Source organism: Ursus arctos, unplaced genomic scaffold (assembly GCF_023065955.2).
Source record: "Ursus arctos isolate Adak ecotype North America unplaced genomic scaffold, UrsArc2.0 scaffold_2, whole genome shotgun sequence".
NCBI classification, from domain to species: Eukaryota; Metazoa; Chordata; class Mammalia; order Carnivora; family Ursidae; genus Ursus; species Ursus arctos.
In genome coordinates this window covers 51,046,477-51,063,764 of record NW_026622874.1, presented here as the reverse complement: position 1 = coordinate 51,063,764, position 17,288 = coordinate 51,046,477, and the positions used below count along the sequence as shown (strand labels likewise).

General features: G+C 37.8%; 1 protein-coding gene across 1 annotated transcript in view; it reads left to right on the top strand.

Annotated features, from left to right (window-relative positions):
• USH2A (usherin) overlaps nt 1-17,288 on the top strand; it is a 676,313-nt gene that overhangs the window by 271,678 nt on the left and 387,347 nt on the right. The window contains exons 24-30 of the mRNA XM_026517347.4: nt 40-141; nt 1,999-2,178; nt 3,208-3,338; nt 8,336-8,609; nt 13,065-13,268; nt 13,393-13,473; nt 16,248-16,442. Of these exons, the coding sequence (XP_026373132.2) occupies nt 40-141; nt 1,999-2,178; nt 3,208-3,338; nt 8,336-8,609; nt 13,065-13,268; nt 13,393-13,473; nt 16,248-16,442 (1,167 nt within the window). The remainder of the gene's footprint in view (nt 1-39; nt 142-1,998; nt 2,179-3,207; nt 3,339-8,335; nt 8,610-13,064; nt 13,269-13,392; nt 13,474-16,247; nt 16,443-17,288) is intronic.

The following is a 17,288-nucleotide window of genomic DNA, read 5'->3' as shown; positions in this document are numbered from 1 at the left end:
ATCCTGGTGAATCTGGAATTCTTATCTCCTTTTCCATAGGTTCTTCTGCCACCCCGAATGGGAGCACTATTATTGGAGGGAACACAGGAGTGTTTGTGGGAGGCCTTCCACAGGGTTATACCATCCTCAGGAAGGATCCCGGTAAGTTTGCTGAAGCTTTAGGATTTATATGTTGTCACCAAAATTTATAGCACAATCAAGTATGAATACATTATTTTAAAGTATGAATAATAATATTATATTCTATCTCATGCTGTATTTCCTATATCCCTATGCCAAAAAAGTCCCTTAGGGGTCTTCTTTTCTAAAGGAACTGTGTGTTATTTGCATTTAAATTCTTGGTGCCAGCCCTTGATATATAAAAAGAATTTATTAAACTTTTGCTGAAATGAATGATACTAATTTCAGTCAAAGATATCTTATTTTAGGATTATGTATCAGTTTTTCTAAGATTTTAAACTGAAGCAACGCAGAAATGGAAAACTATGGGCTTGATTTATACTCTAAATAGGGTCAAGAACATTCCCTGAGTATTGAGCATGTGATCAGCACTAAACTAGTCCCTGGAAGTCCATAGATGAATAAAATGTTGTCTTTGCCACAATAGAGGGTATGTAATAGAGGGCATATAATGTTGAGCAAACTCTGTAAGTACTATAATTGAGACAGGGACAAAATAATTCCTAATTCCTATATTTTTAGAATGAGAGAACAAAAACTGATTCAAAGTGAAATCAATAAAAACTAATATGGAGGAAATTAACCCTAGGCAGAAAAAAAAATCACCTTTCCAAATGCATTGCTAAAATTTAGGGTTGTTCTCCCATGTTCTCATTGAAGGGCATAGGGTGTCTTCCCAGTCTCTCCCAGGAAGTAAAATGTAACTACATCAATATTACAAATGAGCTAGAACCTAGATAAGTATAAATTGTGCGTGTGTGGTGGTCTTCAGAGAATCATGATGAAGATCAAAAAGAATAAAATGTTTTCAGTGAAATTTGGAGAGGGATATATTTAAAGACCCAAGACTGAACATAGCTACTTCCTTAGGAATATCTCTAGAGCAGAGAGGGTTTTTATTGGACTACTTTAGATTGGTAGAGAAGTCCCTTGAAAACATTCACACCCACACCCACACCCACCCCCCACACTACCCCCCCCCCACACACGAGAGAAAGAGAGAGAGAGAAAGAAAGAGAGAGAGAGTGAGTGCTCTCGAGCCTTTGTCCTTGTTCCTTATCCCTCAGGTACACTTCTTGGCTATGGTACATCCATGCACCTGGAGGAGAACATACCCTGACACCAAGTACCCTTCCTCTAGAGGACATATCTTCATTATAAATAAATAATCTGATATTGTGCATATAAAGTGACTTTGTAGAACTTTGATTGCTGGTGAATACCTTCCCTAGAATCAGGTCATACACTCCAAAGCCAAGAACCAAGCTTTGTGCTGTATGAAAAGTTTCTCTTTCTCTAATTCTCTCATTTGCTCACTTTCTTTCTTTCCCAACCCCTTTATTACCACCCTGCTTGCTATGTTCATAAACTCCACATCTGCCTGGTCCAGGGTGTCCTAAAATTAAGGTCAACATTGCATTAATTCCTAAATATGAAATCAAATTATTGACTCACTTGTATAACAGACTGGTTCATCATGATGAAGAAACTAAACTACAAACTATAGATTTAATAGAAACACTTCCTTCAAATTTTTTAAAACTTGTTATAACACTTTTATTTTTAAGATTAGTGGCAGATGAAACCTCATTAGTTCAGAAGGCAATATTCTGGCTACTACTGAACCAGGGCTAAACAAGATAATTGTACCACTTAGCACAAGTGATGGTGTGGTGTTTACGTGAATCGTTAGGAGTTTTGCAGTAAATAGGTAGTGAGAGCTTAAATTAATTTCTTTAATTTTAATGGCGCATAAAATTAATTGCTTGAAAAAAATTTTCAAAGTACATATTTCTTGATATCTACCAACTCCTACAGACATAATCCAAAAGGGTTTTGTGGGCTGTGTCAAGGATATGTATTTTATGAAGAAGTATAACCCTTTTGCTATTTGGGAGCCTCTGGTCTGGCAGAGCGCTGAAGAACATATCAACGTGTATAACAGCTGGGAGGGTTGCCCCACTTCGTTACAAGACGGAGCCCAGTTCCTAGGAACAGGTAAGGTTCTAAAACAGATACCAATGATTGCTTAGCATGTATGTTCTATCCTTTGCACAATTTGATCTCCCTGGTCCAATTACATTGACCTCACATGAACTTAGTATCAAAGAAATACCTACTTATGCCGTGATATACATAGATATATTATCAAAGTCTGAATATGTAATATAAGTTGTAAGACTCATATATTCATATATCAGATCTCTGTTAGCCCACGGCAATTCTTGGTTGACATATGGTAGTGTCAAAACTATCTTTTGGTAAGTCAATTGTTCTACTTAGAATGTGGTTTTACTTAAAAAGATGTTTTGAAAGCATTTTATTTACCAGGTTAATCCACAAATATCTATTTATCCCATTATATAGACGGACAGTATTCTCAAGAGTAAAATTTCAGCTATGTAATGGGATGAGTAGGCCGTTAAGGGAAAGCTGGAAGATATCACTGCCATTACTGCCATTGCTCCTAAGGCTGCCACAAAGGTGAGGGGCAGTGTCCCTGGCAGACCTCCCCAGCCGCAGTCTCTGCCTGGCAGACAACCAGGGTGGGGGGTGGAAGGGAGTACGGTGACTTGGTAGAAAGTACTTCTTCAAATGCAAAGCCACTGCTGCCTCCTACATCTTTAACTAAGCTGGTTACTTATTAAGTTGCTTAAACTACCTTCAGAATAGAAAAGTAAATAATATCCTACTCTGTGCACTTTTCCATTGCTCTTTTCTCAACACTGTCATTACTCTGAATTTATCTTAGTCAATGCAATTTCTTATTGTGAATACCGATAGAAAACAGTAATAGTCTTAATCATATCCATGATTTAGAGAGTAAATTGCTTCCTCTTAAAATGTATATCGAGTTCACTCTGCCACTTCTGTACAATTACAAGGGGGATTTCTTAACATCGATTTGCATCTTCTTTTGTAGAGATTTACTCAATGACAATATACGTCCTAGTCTTTGTACCGTCTTTACAATGCTGACAGTAGTGCTTTGCTCATGCTGATATGTACATTTCCTTTTCTTTAAAGGGTTCCTGGAACTTCATCCATATGTGTTTCATGGTGGAATGGATTTTGAGATTTCCTTTAAGTTCAGAACTGACCGATTGAATGGATTGCTTCTTTTTGTTTACAACAAAGATGGACCTGATTTTCTTGCTGTATGTAAAGTTACTTAGTTAGATTTACTTTAAAATATCAGATGTAACTTTAAGTAAGCCATGAGTTTATAATATGCTAAATTGGGATTTCTTTTGAAATTCACTTTTGTTTTCATTTTCTTCCCGAAGTCATCTTTAGTTTTGGAGTCCTGTGAAACATTTTGTGCTTTAGGATCATGATTTTTTAAGATGACCATTATTCCTGTGAAAATTGAATTTTAGCAAAACAGAGTAGTTATGAGGAATTAAGAAAATCCCATTTAGTTTCCCAATATTCAAAAAATGTTATTTCCTTCATTAATTTTTGACATAACAGTGTCAAAAAACTATATATAATAAATATATATATTTTTAAAGATTTATTTATTTTAGAGAGTGTATGTGTGTGTACAAGTGGAAGAAGGGGAGAGGGAGAGAATCTTCAAACAGATTTTCTGCTAAGCATGGAGCCCGACTCAGAACTCAGTCTCAGGACCCATGAGCTCATGACCTGAGCTAAAACCAAGAGTCAAATGCTTAACTAACTGTGCCACCCAGGTGCCCCTATAATAAATATATTTCATATTATACACATACACACACATACAGTAATTTATAAAAGTACAGTAAACATTCATGAACCTACCACCCAACCCAAGAACTAAAAAAATCACTTTTTGCATTTACTTACGTAGGGTCTTTCCTATCCCATGTCCTTATCTATCTCTAGAACTAATATGTAATCAGAATTTTGTGTTTATTATCCCCTTGCATATTGTTATAGTTTGAACACCATGTATGAATGCCTAAAATTTCTTGTTTTTGACATTCCTAAAGTTGCGTCATGTTCTACTTTTAGGCAATTGTTTTTTGCACTCGACGTTATTTTTGAGTCATTCATGTTCTCCATAGAGGTACACATTTTCATGGCTGTGTAATTTATCTCTTCTCCTGTCAATGACATATTGGTTGTTTCCATGTCTTTGCTATGGCAAACAAATCTGCTATGAACATTTTTATACATTTCTCTAAATATAGTGGGCAAGTGTAACTCCTTTTACTTGCTTTAATCAGACAGTCAGATATCATTGTCAAAAATAAGTATGTGATTAAAATGTTAACTTTTAAAAAGTTATTTTATTAAAGAACTTGCATAGAATCAAGGGAAAATTATGAACATCTTAACCTCATTGCTCATATCTAGGCAAATAGCTAATAAAACACACATCTTGGTGATTTTATGATTCTAAGATATTTTCAGTTCATTGATTTTGTACAGTCCTAGATTATATACCGTCAGTTTTGCTGACCAGGTAAGTAGAAATATATCGCTTTACAGTATTTATTAAAATTTCAGCTTACTTAAAGAATTTATTTGTCCTCCTATTTACTGTTGGCCTCCCTCACTGAAATGTAATCTCTCTGAACACAGGGCTTTGGCTGTCTTCTTTACAGATCTATCTTCAGTGCCTACCACTTGCACCTGTTAAGTGTTTGATAAAGATTGTTGAATGAATGAATGAGTGAACCTGTAAATGAGTTCATGTTGGGGTGATCCTCACTAAGCATTCTTTAATCATCTATATGTGCATAAATTCTGGGGAAGATGCAAAGATATTTTCATTGGGCCTTTCCTCATAAGGACCACTTGCCACTATTGGAGGGTCACACGTCCTGCTATAGCCCCCTCCAACCTTCCATCTTCCTCCATTCATTGATTTTGGAAATTAATACATTTCCACCATATTGAATAATAATGTTGACTTTAAGCTTTAATGACAAATCAAAACATTAAGACAAATATATATTGAATGTCTACTATGTGTTGTGCTAGACTTTCTTTTCACACTTCCAGTATTGCTGTAAGGGAAGCAGACATTCCTTACATTCTACTTTTCAATATCTGAGGACTTAGGCTTCTTCCAGATTATCTCTCAATAAAAATTCTTCCTGTTATCCTAAGTAACCTCAATATACATGGCTATCCTCTGGAGCTTATTGACTCAAAGTTTTTGCTGCTAAAATCTTAAATCTCAAAATATAACCTCATAACCCTACAGCTTTCATTCTCTCTTACTGAGTTCACTAAGACATTGAGACCATTGGTTGTCAGACCACTTTCTGTTTAACTTCCTTGCTCCTTACCTCAGACACCATAATACAGCTTTTCAACCATTTTTCTGTCAACACCATCGTCTTGCATCTTCAGTTCCACAACTCCGGATCAATCAGTCTAGCTCCCTAGCTTTTCAGTTGCAACAGCCAGTTTACTGACCACCATGGGAGAACCAATATAAGTATGAAGACTAGTGACACACAGAGTTTTGAGTTTTCCGATTCCTTCATTCAACAGTGTTTCTTGTTTATAGGATTTGTGCATAGGTTAGATGTGGAACATGAAAGAAAAAGAATGTCAGCACTGGAAAACACCACAACCTGAAGGTCTTCAGAGTCTCATTCTTAGAATGGAAAGAAACATAATCTCTTCATTTTCCAAACTCTCGACCTATAGCTTTTTTTATGTGCCAAGTGTGGTTTCACTCTCGTGACTCAGGAGAACAAATACATAATTACCATGCTTCCAACCAAAGTTAATACTTCTATCTTTACTCTAGATTCTATCCCTTCTCCTGCAAGAGCTTGTGCTGTGAATTTTCCCCTTTTTGTTAGTTCCAGTGTTCCTTCTGCATTGGATCTTCTCCCTCAACATATAAAATGGTTGAGCCTCATTTATTTTACATTTTTTTCCTTTTGACTTTGAAAGTTCTTCCTTTGTACTTTCCTTCCTTTCATAGTCTGTTGCATTGAAAGTAATTACTCTGGTTATTTCTACTTTTTTTTTATTATCACATTTCTGTCCTCAAAACTACTGCACATTATGATTCCTGCTCCTACTACATTCCACTGCAGAACATTCTAATGTTGCCAGTGACCCCTGCACTTTCTAGTCTAATAGGTAATTTTCAGTCCTTATCTTACTTGATCTTCCTCTATCATCTTTTTTTCTTAAAATATTCTTCTCTACTGACTTTCCAAAATACTAGTTGCTCTTGATTTTCATTAAATCCTTATGGTTTCTCCAAGAAGATCGTTGTCAACTTAAGGAATTACATCTACTCTATTTTCTTCTTAAAATGTCGGTCTGGCTGAGGACTCTATAATCTCTCACCTTTTCACTGCTTTTACACTAACTAGATGATCTTATTTATCTTCTCACAAACTTTTTCTATTTTACTGGCCTATCTTTATGTTTGACTGCCTCAAAAAAAGTTTCTTCTGGATGTTTACAGACATCTCAAACTCAGTATATTTAAAATTGACCTCATTTCTCACTGACAATGATAATATCAAGTCTTTCTTCCCTAGTGCTTTCCATATTGTGATGGTGGTAAAACACACCCAAGCAAGAAAGAACATAGGTATCCTTGACTTCCTTTTCATTCATCTAACACATTCAGCTATTTGCCAGTCCTGCTGAGACTTTAAAAGCTGAGTTGCTTTTAAAAATATCTCTTTGACTGAGTTTTCACTGTCTTCACCATTGTTACCTGTGTTTCAATGGTTCTCAAATTTTTCTCACAACCGTAGTGATTCCCTAATAGGTTTCTCCAGTTCCAGTGCAGCTTTCATTTCCAGTACGAACTTCCTAAGACTGGTAGGGTAAACTTTCAGCACAAGATAATAGTGGAAAGAATATAGCCTTTAGTGTCAGACAGACAAGAGAAAGATGTACGTTTTCCATATCATCAAAATCCTCCAAAACTTTGCTTCTACATACCTGGTGGGACTCTTTCTAACTCCCCCCACCATATGAATCCCATCTTACCTAATTTAGTCTCTTTTTCTAAACCTAATTAGCTCATACATATCTCCATGCCGCTGAATGTGTTCATCTCCCTTTGTTGAAGGATTCTCCATGAATCCTACATACTTCCAAACGTCTTAATTTCAACCTTTCTCAGTTCCCAGGGAACAAAATATATATCCTTTCCTTGCTGTCATTGTACCCAGTTCTTCTCTTGGTAATGGTATTACCCCAGATGTTTGCCTCTGCTATTGGGCAATGTGATTCTTGGGAACAATGTTTATCTTTTAGCAGCAGGTTCATGGAACATAGTGGGGGACTCAATATTTATTGAATGAATGGATTCATGACTGCTTATCTAATGTACTTCACAAAAAATGATATTTACATAGAAAAACTAATTATTTTTATCTGGAATTACTTAATTTCATTTGACATGATTGATCTCAAATTTTTAAGTATCCTATTTTTGCTGGTTTGAGTTCTAACAAAATAAAAACGTAGTAGATAAAATAATTGTCATGTAACATTTTGATGAGAAACATATGGAGGCATTTCCTTTACCATGAAAATTTGGGTAAAATATATTTGTATTAGAAAATGACACCTTAATCTAAAAGAATACACATAGAAGCAATTACGTTCGTTAAGAGATTTAGAATAATAAAACTGAAATATTGAATCAAAATCCATCTTACAAATTTGAAATTGAGTTCACCAACCAGTTAAAATAAGCTTAATCAGGCTTGACATTTCATTTTCTTATTGTCTTGTCATATTTTTCCCCCAAATTAAATTGATATATGAAGTAGTATTTTCTCATTTTCTAAAAACTCAAGTAAAAATAGAGTCATAGTTCAAACTATTCTCTTTAGTCATTCAGTCACTTATGCCAGGGCTTAATCTTACCTGTGTTGCATACAAAAAAAATAAATAAAGTTTTTGCCTACATTATGTTGTATCACATTGTATAATCATTACTGGGTATGAATTTGTTTGACTCAATACAACATTCTTCCCGTCAATTATAAGCTTGCAAAGTACTCCATTATGTGTTACTCCAGTCCCGCTTAGAATAAAGTAGAACATTTTTATAGAGTGCTTTCAGGGAAATTTGTTGCTTTTCTTCAAGAAATTGACCTTCTGCTCTCTCCCAAACTGCCATTCTGCAGTCTTTTTATATACCTATTTTCTTTTTTAATGTGAAATACAGATGGAACTGAAGAGTGGAATATTGAGCTTCCGGTTAAATACCAGTCTTTCCTTGACACAAGTGGATCTATGGGTCGGGCTGTCCTATTGTGATGGAAAGTGGAATAAAGTGATTATTAAAAAGAAAGGTTCCATCATATCAGCAAGCATGAGTGAACTGAGGAAGTGTGTGTCACAGTCCAGAGCCCAGCCCCTGATGGTGAATTCCCCAGTCTACATGGGAGGAACCCCACAGGAGCTGCAGGACTCTTTTAAACACCTGAGTTTGGAACAAGGTAAAGTCCATCTGGAGGAATTCCCAAATAAATACAGCTCTGGTCCTACCAGGTTTTAGTGGGTTTGTGTTTTAAGATATAACAACAGAGTCAGGTTGGAAGCAATACCTACCTACCCCTTTTTTGCAGCTCTAAAAAAAATCAGAATGTTTCTTCAAATAGTTTTGTATGTTGCCCTTAAGACCGTGCCCTCACACCTGTTTATAATCAGTATACTTATTCTAACTTGTCTTCAGCAAATATAATTGTAATTTATGTATATATTTCCTAATGTGTTTTCTGGGTCTTTCAGATACTGATCATTTTCTGGTGAAAAACACAAATTAGGTATTGTGCACAACTAAGAAAAATGGCATTAAATTCACTGGGATTTTTTTTCTGACATAACTGCTAATTGTCTCTGCATTTCCATGGAGCTCTATAGCAAAACACATGAAAGGGTGGCTTTAGTTGAATTTTAAGCATACTGGTGAAAAACCTATATTTCATTTATTATTAATAACCATGAATGAAAGAAAAAGTGCATGAATACATGACTTATAACTAAAGCAAGCATTTAACTCATATAATGAATTTGAACATAATCAGAGAAATTATTAATTCAAAAAGGCTAACAGCTGAACGTATGCTGTGTGCAGAATTCATGGTTCTGAAAGCTTTACATGAGAATAAGTGAGTCAGCTCTTCATAACAAGCCCCTGTGTTCAATATTATTATTTAAATCCCCGTTTTACAGATGAGGAAACTGAAAAGCAAAGTAACCTGCCCAAGGTCACATGGCCAGTAAGCAGAGAGCAAGTCTTTCTGTCTCAGGCTGCCTGGTGTCAAAATCCACTCTTCTTATTATAATCAAGTGTTTTCTTTAATGGGCATTGGCCAGTGTTCCTTTTCTACAAATTGGGGAAAGCACAGAAACTTCTAGTTTGCGACTAAGCATGCTCCCATGTAGAAAACGTTCTCTACATATTTCAAAATCTATGTACCACGAATGGTTAAAATTTCCATGAAGCAGTCTTTGCCTATTTGGTAAGTACATAAAGATTTAAATGCCTTTGAATAGAAAATATATGGCAAGCTCTAAGGAGACTTTTAGAAGGGTACTAGTAAGGAGTTAATGAATATCTGGGGTGTAAGACAGTAATGACATTTTCAAGGCACTTAAGATGTAACAGCAGCTAAAAATATTACATTCATATAAGGGCTTCTCCTGGTTTTCAGGTTTCTGAGGTTAGAAAGAGCTCGAAAACCCTTTATGTGAGCAAGATTACTTGATCCTACTTACATCTAGGAAAAAAATCCCCTGCATATGTCCAATTATACTTTGAAAAGTACACAAAAAAACATTACTATGATGGGCATAGAGACGTGGAGTTAGCCAAATATTAACTGAAATTATAAGACGATCATGATTATGAGTTTAACACGTCAACATAAACCCAATGGGGATAATTTAATCTGCACTATGACTAAATCTGTGAGACTGAAAGATATTTTATTGATGGGTAATACTAAATTTTTATCATTGCAGTATCATACATATCGGTGGTTCTCAAGCCACTGATAAAATATTGAAGTATAGTAGCTGGAACATAGTAAGAACTCAATAAAATGAGCTGTCATTATTATTACTATTCAAGATACATTGGAATCTCCTGGAAAGGTTATTAAAAATGCAGATTTTATGACCCTACTCCCTAAGATTCTGACTCAGATGCTTTGAATGATACTTATCTATATAGGTAACTTCACGTTTTATACAGCGATCAGGAGAATATTCACCATATGGGGGTACTGCCTGTACGTAGTAAATTGCAATTAAAATTAATCATGTTCACTTATTGTATTTTTTTTCAATCCATTCTCAAATGGTCTTAAAAATGTTCTGTGCTTCTTAATTAGCAGCTTTTTCCAGAGGCTCTGCTTTGTGGTCATATTATGCTATTTTTTTTCGTATCCATTAATGTTGTAATCTTCCTTTGAATCAAATGCAAATTAACTTTCCTCTGTAGTTTGGAAATGCTGGGCAACCTAATTTGCTGAAGATGTGTCACCTCAAATTATGGGCATTTACCTTAGAACTACCACTTGGGGCTATCACTTACCTGCAAGTTGGGGGCGACGGGGCTGTGGCACATGGGATCGCAGATTATGCTCTGACCCAAGCCCTGTGTGGAGAAAGCGGGAGTAGGGGCTGGAAGCCAGCCTTCCTACCAGCTAGTGCCCCCATTTTGGGCTGCCTCCTCCAGTAGGGCTACTGTCTTTCTGATTTGTCAACTTAGAATTCTGGGCCACCTTGTAGTTATTCAGAGGCCTGGGGGTGGGGAGTCATCTTTGATTCTCAGAAGGAAGCAAAGGAGGCATCTCCATCTCTCCCACAGATAGGCCCCTTTCCCCTCCTCCTATCCTAACACCCCATTCAAAATTTGAAGGTAACTGAAGAGTATTTCTGGTGGAAATTATTCTGATGGTGCAGAATTGGAAGAACGGTGACTTGATTGGACAAAACTCTCTGTCTGCTTTAAGCTAGCACAGTGAGGACCACAGACTAGAGCTCAGGATTTGTCACCTCCAAGGCCTGAGGCCGGAGTACGACTTCCTAAGGAGGATTAATACTTAGAAGCCTCATCCGATGACTCTCTGGACCTTTTTCTTTATCTCCAGAATGAAGGAAGTCTACCTCTGGGGCCTTTCCCAAATTTAAAATTCCATCCCATGAATTGATTCTTAAGGCATTTCTTAGTTATAATTTTTTAAATTGTAATGAAATATACATAAAATTTACCATCTTAACCATCAAGTGTACAGTTCAGTGGCATTAAGTGTATTTCCATTGCTGTGCAGCCATCGTCACCATCCATCTCCAGAACTCTTTCCATCTTGCAAAGCTGAAGCTCTGTGCGCTTTAAACAGCAATGGGACTTTTCTTGTAACAGCACTCAGGGGTTTGCCAAAGCTACCTTTCCACGGTTCGCATTTTGTTGGTAGAGAAGTGGGGTACAGAGAAGTTAGGTAACTGAACTCCGAGCCATCGGAAAATTGCTGCTGGTAAAGAAATCAGAATTCTTAACTTCTGAATTTTCAAGCAGTTGCTTTCATACTGAGCTTCATTGCTTTTATTTCAACTCAGCCAACTTATTGCGTGTCTACTGTGTGTTCAAGATAGATGAGCAGTATTGATCAGTCGGGCCTGGAGGAATGCGAATACTAGCAAAGACATTTTAAAAGGAACTAGGCTGCAGCTTAATGTGTTAGAAGACATAATAAAACATCGTATAAATGCTGAAGAGAACAATATGGTCATTGTTACTATTAGCTTATTTTACTGTTACGCATTGCATTATGTTTTATTTTCTCTTCCTGCTGATGTGCTTTCATCTTGAAAAGAGTGAAGCTTGTGTTTGGGGCCTTTCAAACTTGACAGCATTTTGTTCGGAAAGAGCGTGTGTGTATACTGTCTCAAACTCAGTCTGTCTCCTCTTTGACAATTTTGTGCAGTGTTCTGGGCAGAGTGCTGCCAACCCTCATTGAGCTGATCTCTGTTTACACAAAATAGCATGTAATTCAGAGCCACTGCTACTTCCTGGCCGACTGGATGCCCTCCGGTCCTCTAACAAGAGAGCAGAGCACCCTCCTCATTCATTTCTTCTGCATTCCCTGGTAAACTTCCCAGAACTCCCCTGCACCGTGGTCGTGCTAAAGTCGACTGGGTAGAATACACATTCCGAGAAACCTGCGGGTGTTGCCATTGCCAGAGCGGAATGTGCTACCTGGTGACCCACTGTGGAGAGTCAAAATTATGGAACTCAGGGAAAATGGTGGCGCGTAGTGATGGCTCCTTCCTATGCTGATTTAACTGGGACTTAGTTCTATAACTCTGAAATGATTCTAACGGAGTTCATGTCAATATCTCAGGATTCCAGTATAATTTGAAACTACCTTCTCCCTCCCACTATCTTGCATAATAATCCTCAAAGGGTATTTTTCCCCCAGTGAGTTTGTTGAATAATTGTGCTCCTTCAAATCTTATTTTTAGCACTAAAACAATGATTTATATAGGTGACGGAATTTTCCAGAATTGAGGGACATGTGTCTACCCCTCTACCATAAGGTCTAATTGCCTACATTTTATTTCATAAGAATAAACAGAGTGAGAAAATGTGAGTCTAAAGAAGTATAATAAATACTTTCAATCGCATATAATCCAGCTGAATTATAATGATCACCTTATATGTTTTTTTCAAGATAACATAACTCAAAAACCTCCTCGTGACAACTTAGCCTGGTAAAAAGCAGAAGGAGGCATAAAGGATTTTCCAAATGAGACTCAAAAGTTTAAAAATTGTCTCTACAGCAGCCCCCACACCTCTTCAAAGCGTAGTACTGCTGAGGACAGAAATGATTGGTAACTAATGACTCAAGCCTTTTATGTGATATTAATCCCTTACTGTTTGCTAGGTTTCGGTGGTTGCATGAAGGATGTTAAATTTGCACGGGGTGCTGTCGTTAACTTGGCATCTGTGTCCAGCAGCGCTGTCAGAGTCAATCTGGATGGATGCCTATCAACTGACAGCATTGTTAACTGCAGGGGAAATGACTCCATCCTGGTTTACCAGGGAGAAGAGCCTAGTGTGGACGACAGTGGTCTGCAGCCTTTTACAGGTACCATGGAGGTGCTCTAAATTAAATGTTACATGTCTCCCACTTGTCGCCTCTTCCCTCCCTGCCAGCCCACTGCTAGTCCGTATGAATAATATTTTCATCTGTCTTCCTATTTCCATTTAAGAATACCTGTATCGAGTGATAGCCTCACACGAAGGAGGTATTGTATACAGTGACTGGAGTCGGGGCCGTTCAACAGCAGCAGGTAAATAGTATTTCTCTTAAAGTGGATACGTGCACACACATGCACATGCTTGTGCATACATGTCTGTGCATGCAAGGAAAAGAAAAGACTGTATTACCCTGACGCAAGTAGCGGGTTGGTGATCTTAGGACAGAGCGTGGGTTGGTTTGCGAATGTCAGTGTTTAATGCTGAGGAGGTCAGTGTTTTGATTTCTCAATTCTTTAGTAAGTATTCGCTCAGGCTTGATGCTTTCCTCTTCAAATGCAGAAGGAAGGAGATTCAAGTTGACTTAAGGATTTGATAGGCCTGTATCTATGGTCGTGTATCTAAGGAGAGGAAACTTTTACAGACTGCATAGAACCCAAGAAGCTAACGTCAGGATTGATTACCGTTGGGTGGGGGCGGCACCCTCTTGCCTCTCTCCCACAGAGGGTACATTTGAAACCATACCCTGGTCGGAAGCAGATGTGTCTTTTATCGCATCATGGCAGATGTTTGCCGTGGTGGTGACAATTAGGATCTTCAAATGGCTCTCCCAAGATAGAAATTGCTGATTGGTCTAAATTTCTTGAGTGGAGGGGAAAAACAGCAGGAGATAGATTGTATTAGATTGGATCTCAGACAACCAATTTATAAGTGCTCTGGGCTTCTCACAGTGATCACAACATCTTCTCACGTGATACCATCACAAGAAGGCATTCATCATGCAAAGTTTTGTGAATCAGTAGCCTTTTACCATTTGGGGTCAAATATTGGTCAGGGAGTCAAACACATTTCAAAAGACTGCCATTTATGTCTCTTGAAGGAAGTTTATCCTTAAGTCACAGTTTGTCTAAAGGTGTGTTTTTCACCAAGATATTCTCTCATTATTAACCAGGGGCTACTAACACAGACAACTTTGAGAAATCTTCTTTATCTAAGATAATTAAATACTGAGATGGGCTACTAAGAATAATTTTCAGAGCTCTTTGCCTACAGATTTTCCAGAAGAGGACAACTTGACACTTTTCCAAGATGATTTAAATTGTCATCTATTTATAGGCAAGACTTCAGAGCTTGGAGAAAGCTGTGATATAAAATATTCATTTGTTACCAGTATATCCTCTGCCCCTATCTCACCTCCTCTACTTTATTAACAAATACACTCTAGGGGCGCCTGGGTGGCACAGCGGTTAATCGTCTGCCTTCGGCTCAGGGCGTGATCCTGGCGTTACGGGATCGAGTCCCACATCAGGCTCTTCCGCTATGAGCCTGCTTCTTCCTCTCCAACTCCCCCTGCTTGTGTTCCCTCTCTCGCTGGCTGTCTCTCTCTGTCGAATAAATAAATAAAATCTTAAAAAAAAAAAAACAAATACACTCTAAAGCCCGCTTTCAGTCCCAGTCAGCAACGTAAATAGGTGTCTAGAAAGTGCATTGCTTACATAGCTTAATAGTCCCCATTTTGAGTATCACCGAGAAGGTGTGCAAAGAGAGCTCTGAATTTATAGCAATGATCTGACCACAAAGTCTTATGCCATAAATTCATATTTACAATCTGACCACAATAAGCAGCTACATGCTCCCAAGGGTTGGAGAATAATTGCGCTATTTAATTATTTTTGAGTCAGTTTTGCTCTGTCCCTTATGAGAAGGCCATCTGTTAGACGGCACTGTACGTTGCCCTGTACCACATTTCAGAACTAATAAAATCAACATCACTCCCGCTGTCCCTTTGCTCGCATCTTGATTGTGTGGCCTGTGGGTTTTCCGTAGGTGCCCGTGGTGTTTTAACAGCACAGACAGTGGTTCTCCGCCTCTGGGCTTCTCCCCACCCTTTACATTCGCTTTGTTTCCTTTGAAGCTGTCCTATTTTATTGGTCTGAACGGTAAAGTCAGAGAAGGAGGATATTTGATGCGGGAAAACCAGAGCGATCCTCCATCGACGGGGCTCGGGAGTCCGCGGGCAGCTAGCGCCGTCCTCTCATCCATCATCCTGCCATGGAGTTTCTTGGGTTTTTCTCAGCGTTCCCAGAGCAGTCGGCTGTGATGAAGTTGTTACTGATCAGAACTGTAGAAATCTCTAATAAATAGTTAAAGGTTATGGATTTTTAAAATTAGGGGACTCGGCTTGTGAGTGAGATTTTGCGGCTCCTTTCAACTTCCTCATTTTGTGTTACGGTTTCTGAGATACACTGAAGAAAACATCTCTGAAAGTGATTTTTGTCTAATCTCAAGGGCGCCAGTCCCTCTACCCCCCAAAATGCAATTAGGAATGTATCCTGTATATCATATCTGGTAGAACTGTGCTTTTTCAAAATTAATTTGAAAAACAATTGAATTTGGAAAATTAGATCAGTTGTTCAAGTACAAGACAATCACCTCTGTGATATTTTTTGGCTAATACGCTGAAGATATAAAAGTGTCAAACCACTATGTATAATAACAGTCTAATTATCTTGCTGCAAAGGGGTATATCATTATATTGTTTGAACTTGTTATCTGCCTACCATCCACCTCCTTCTTTATGAGCGATGTTTAAAACATGTCTGGTACATTAAATGTTTTTGGAAAAACTGGACTAGACTTGAAAGAACGTTATGTCGATGGAGTTTTGATGGTTTTGAAATATCGCTTAAACTGAATGGCTCAAGATGTGCAGTCATATTAAATCAATGCTGAAAAGTTACAACTCTAATAAATTGTATTTATGCTAATGGTTGAGTCTGATTTACTGCGGCCATTAAAAGTGAAGAATAGGGGCAATAGTCTTCTGAGAATGGCCATTTTCCCTGTTTTCTCTTTTATTCTTTCATAGCTCCACAACATGTGCCAACTCCCTCAAGAGTCCGCAGCATAAACGGATATAGCATTGAGGTGACCTGGGATGAACCTGTTGTGGTGAGAGGTGTAATTGAGAAGTACGTTCTGCGGGCCTACAGAGAGGATGACCCCCGTTCACCGCGCATGCCCTCTGCCAGTTCTGAGCTTGTCAATACCAGCACCCTCACAGGTAAAGGTGATTCCTTAGGGAGTAGATTTTATTAATATTCTTTTTGTTTTGACTTTAAATAAAAACACTCTTCAAGGGTTCTCCCCCCAAAATGAGCTATTCATATATTTTGCCTGATTAAAAACAGCAAGAACCATCTAATGAGATGGAAGCTTATATCTACTCAGGATAAAGAGGATAATTCTATAATGTTAATGGGCTCTCATGTATAGCTTCATCACAAGGTTGATATCCTCTCCTCCCCAAGAGATAAGGTCACAGGTGGCTTTAGCCCTTAAACACTCCAAACACCTCCTGTAAGTGTCCTATGTATACCTTTAGGACCAGCTTACCTATTTCACCATGCAAAAACGTACTCTTTGGGACTAGCCCAAGTTCACAGCGCCATTATTTATTGGAAAATTGTTGATTAAACCTAATTATGTCAAGGTAGAGGAGTATGAGAGCACCAGCAGTTTGACTGGCAAACCAGTGAATCAATTTCTCACAGGGCACTATGCCAGCCATGCAGAACGATGGCAGGGCAATGTGTGCGTACATCACACGCATGTCCCCTACTCAAATGCATGTGCAGATAGTAAGGCAGCAGTTTTCAGGTTCATGAAATGTTAAAGCACATTTAAATGGAAAGTCAGATTTAAGCCTTTGACCAAAAAAAAAAAAAAGTAAAATGCATCAACAAATCTGATAGAAAAAAATATTCCTCTGTCAAAGAATTTTATACCTTGAAAAATTATATGGATTTTAGAGTATAGCCTTTATTATCTTTCAGTATCTGTGGGTCAACCCCATCTTGCCTTTACTTCCTTCTTTAGATTCCTGAGAAACTACCACCCAAATCTATAA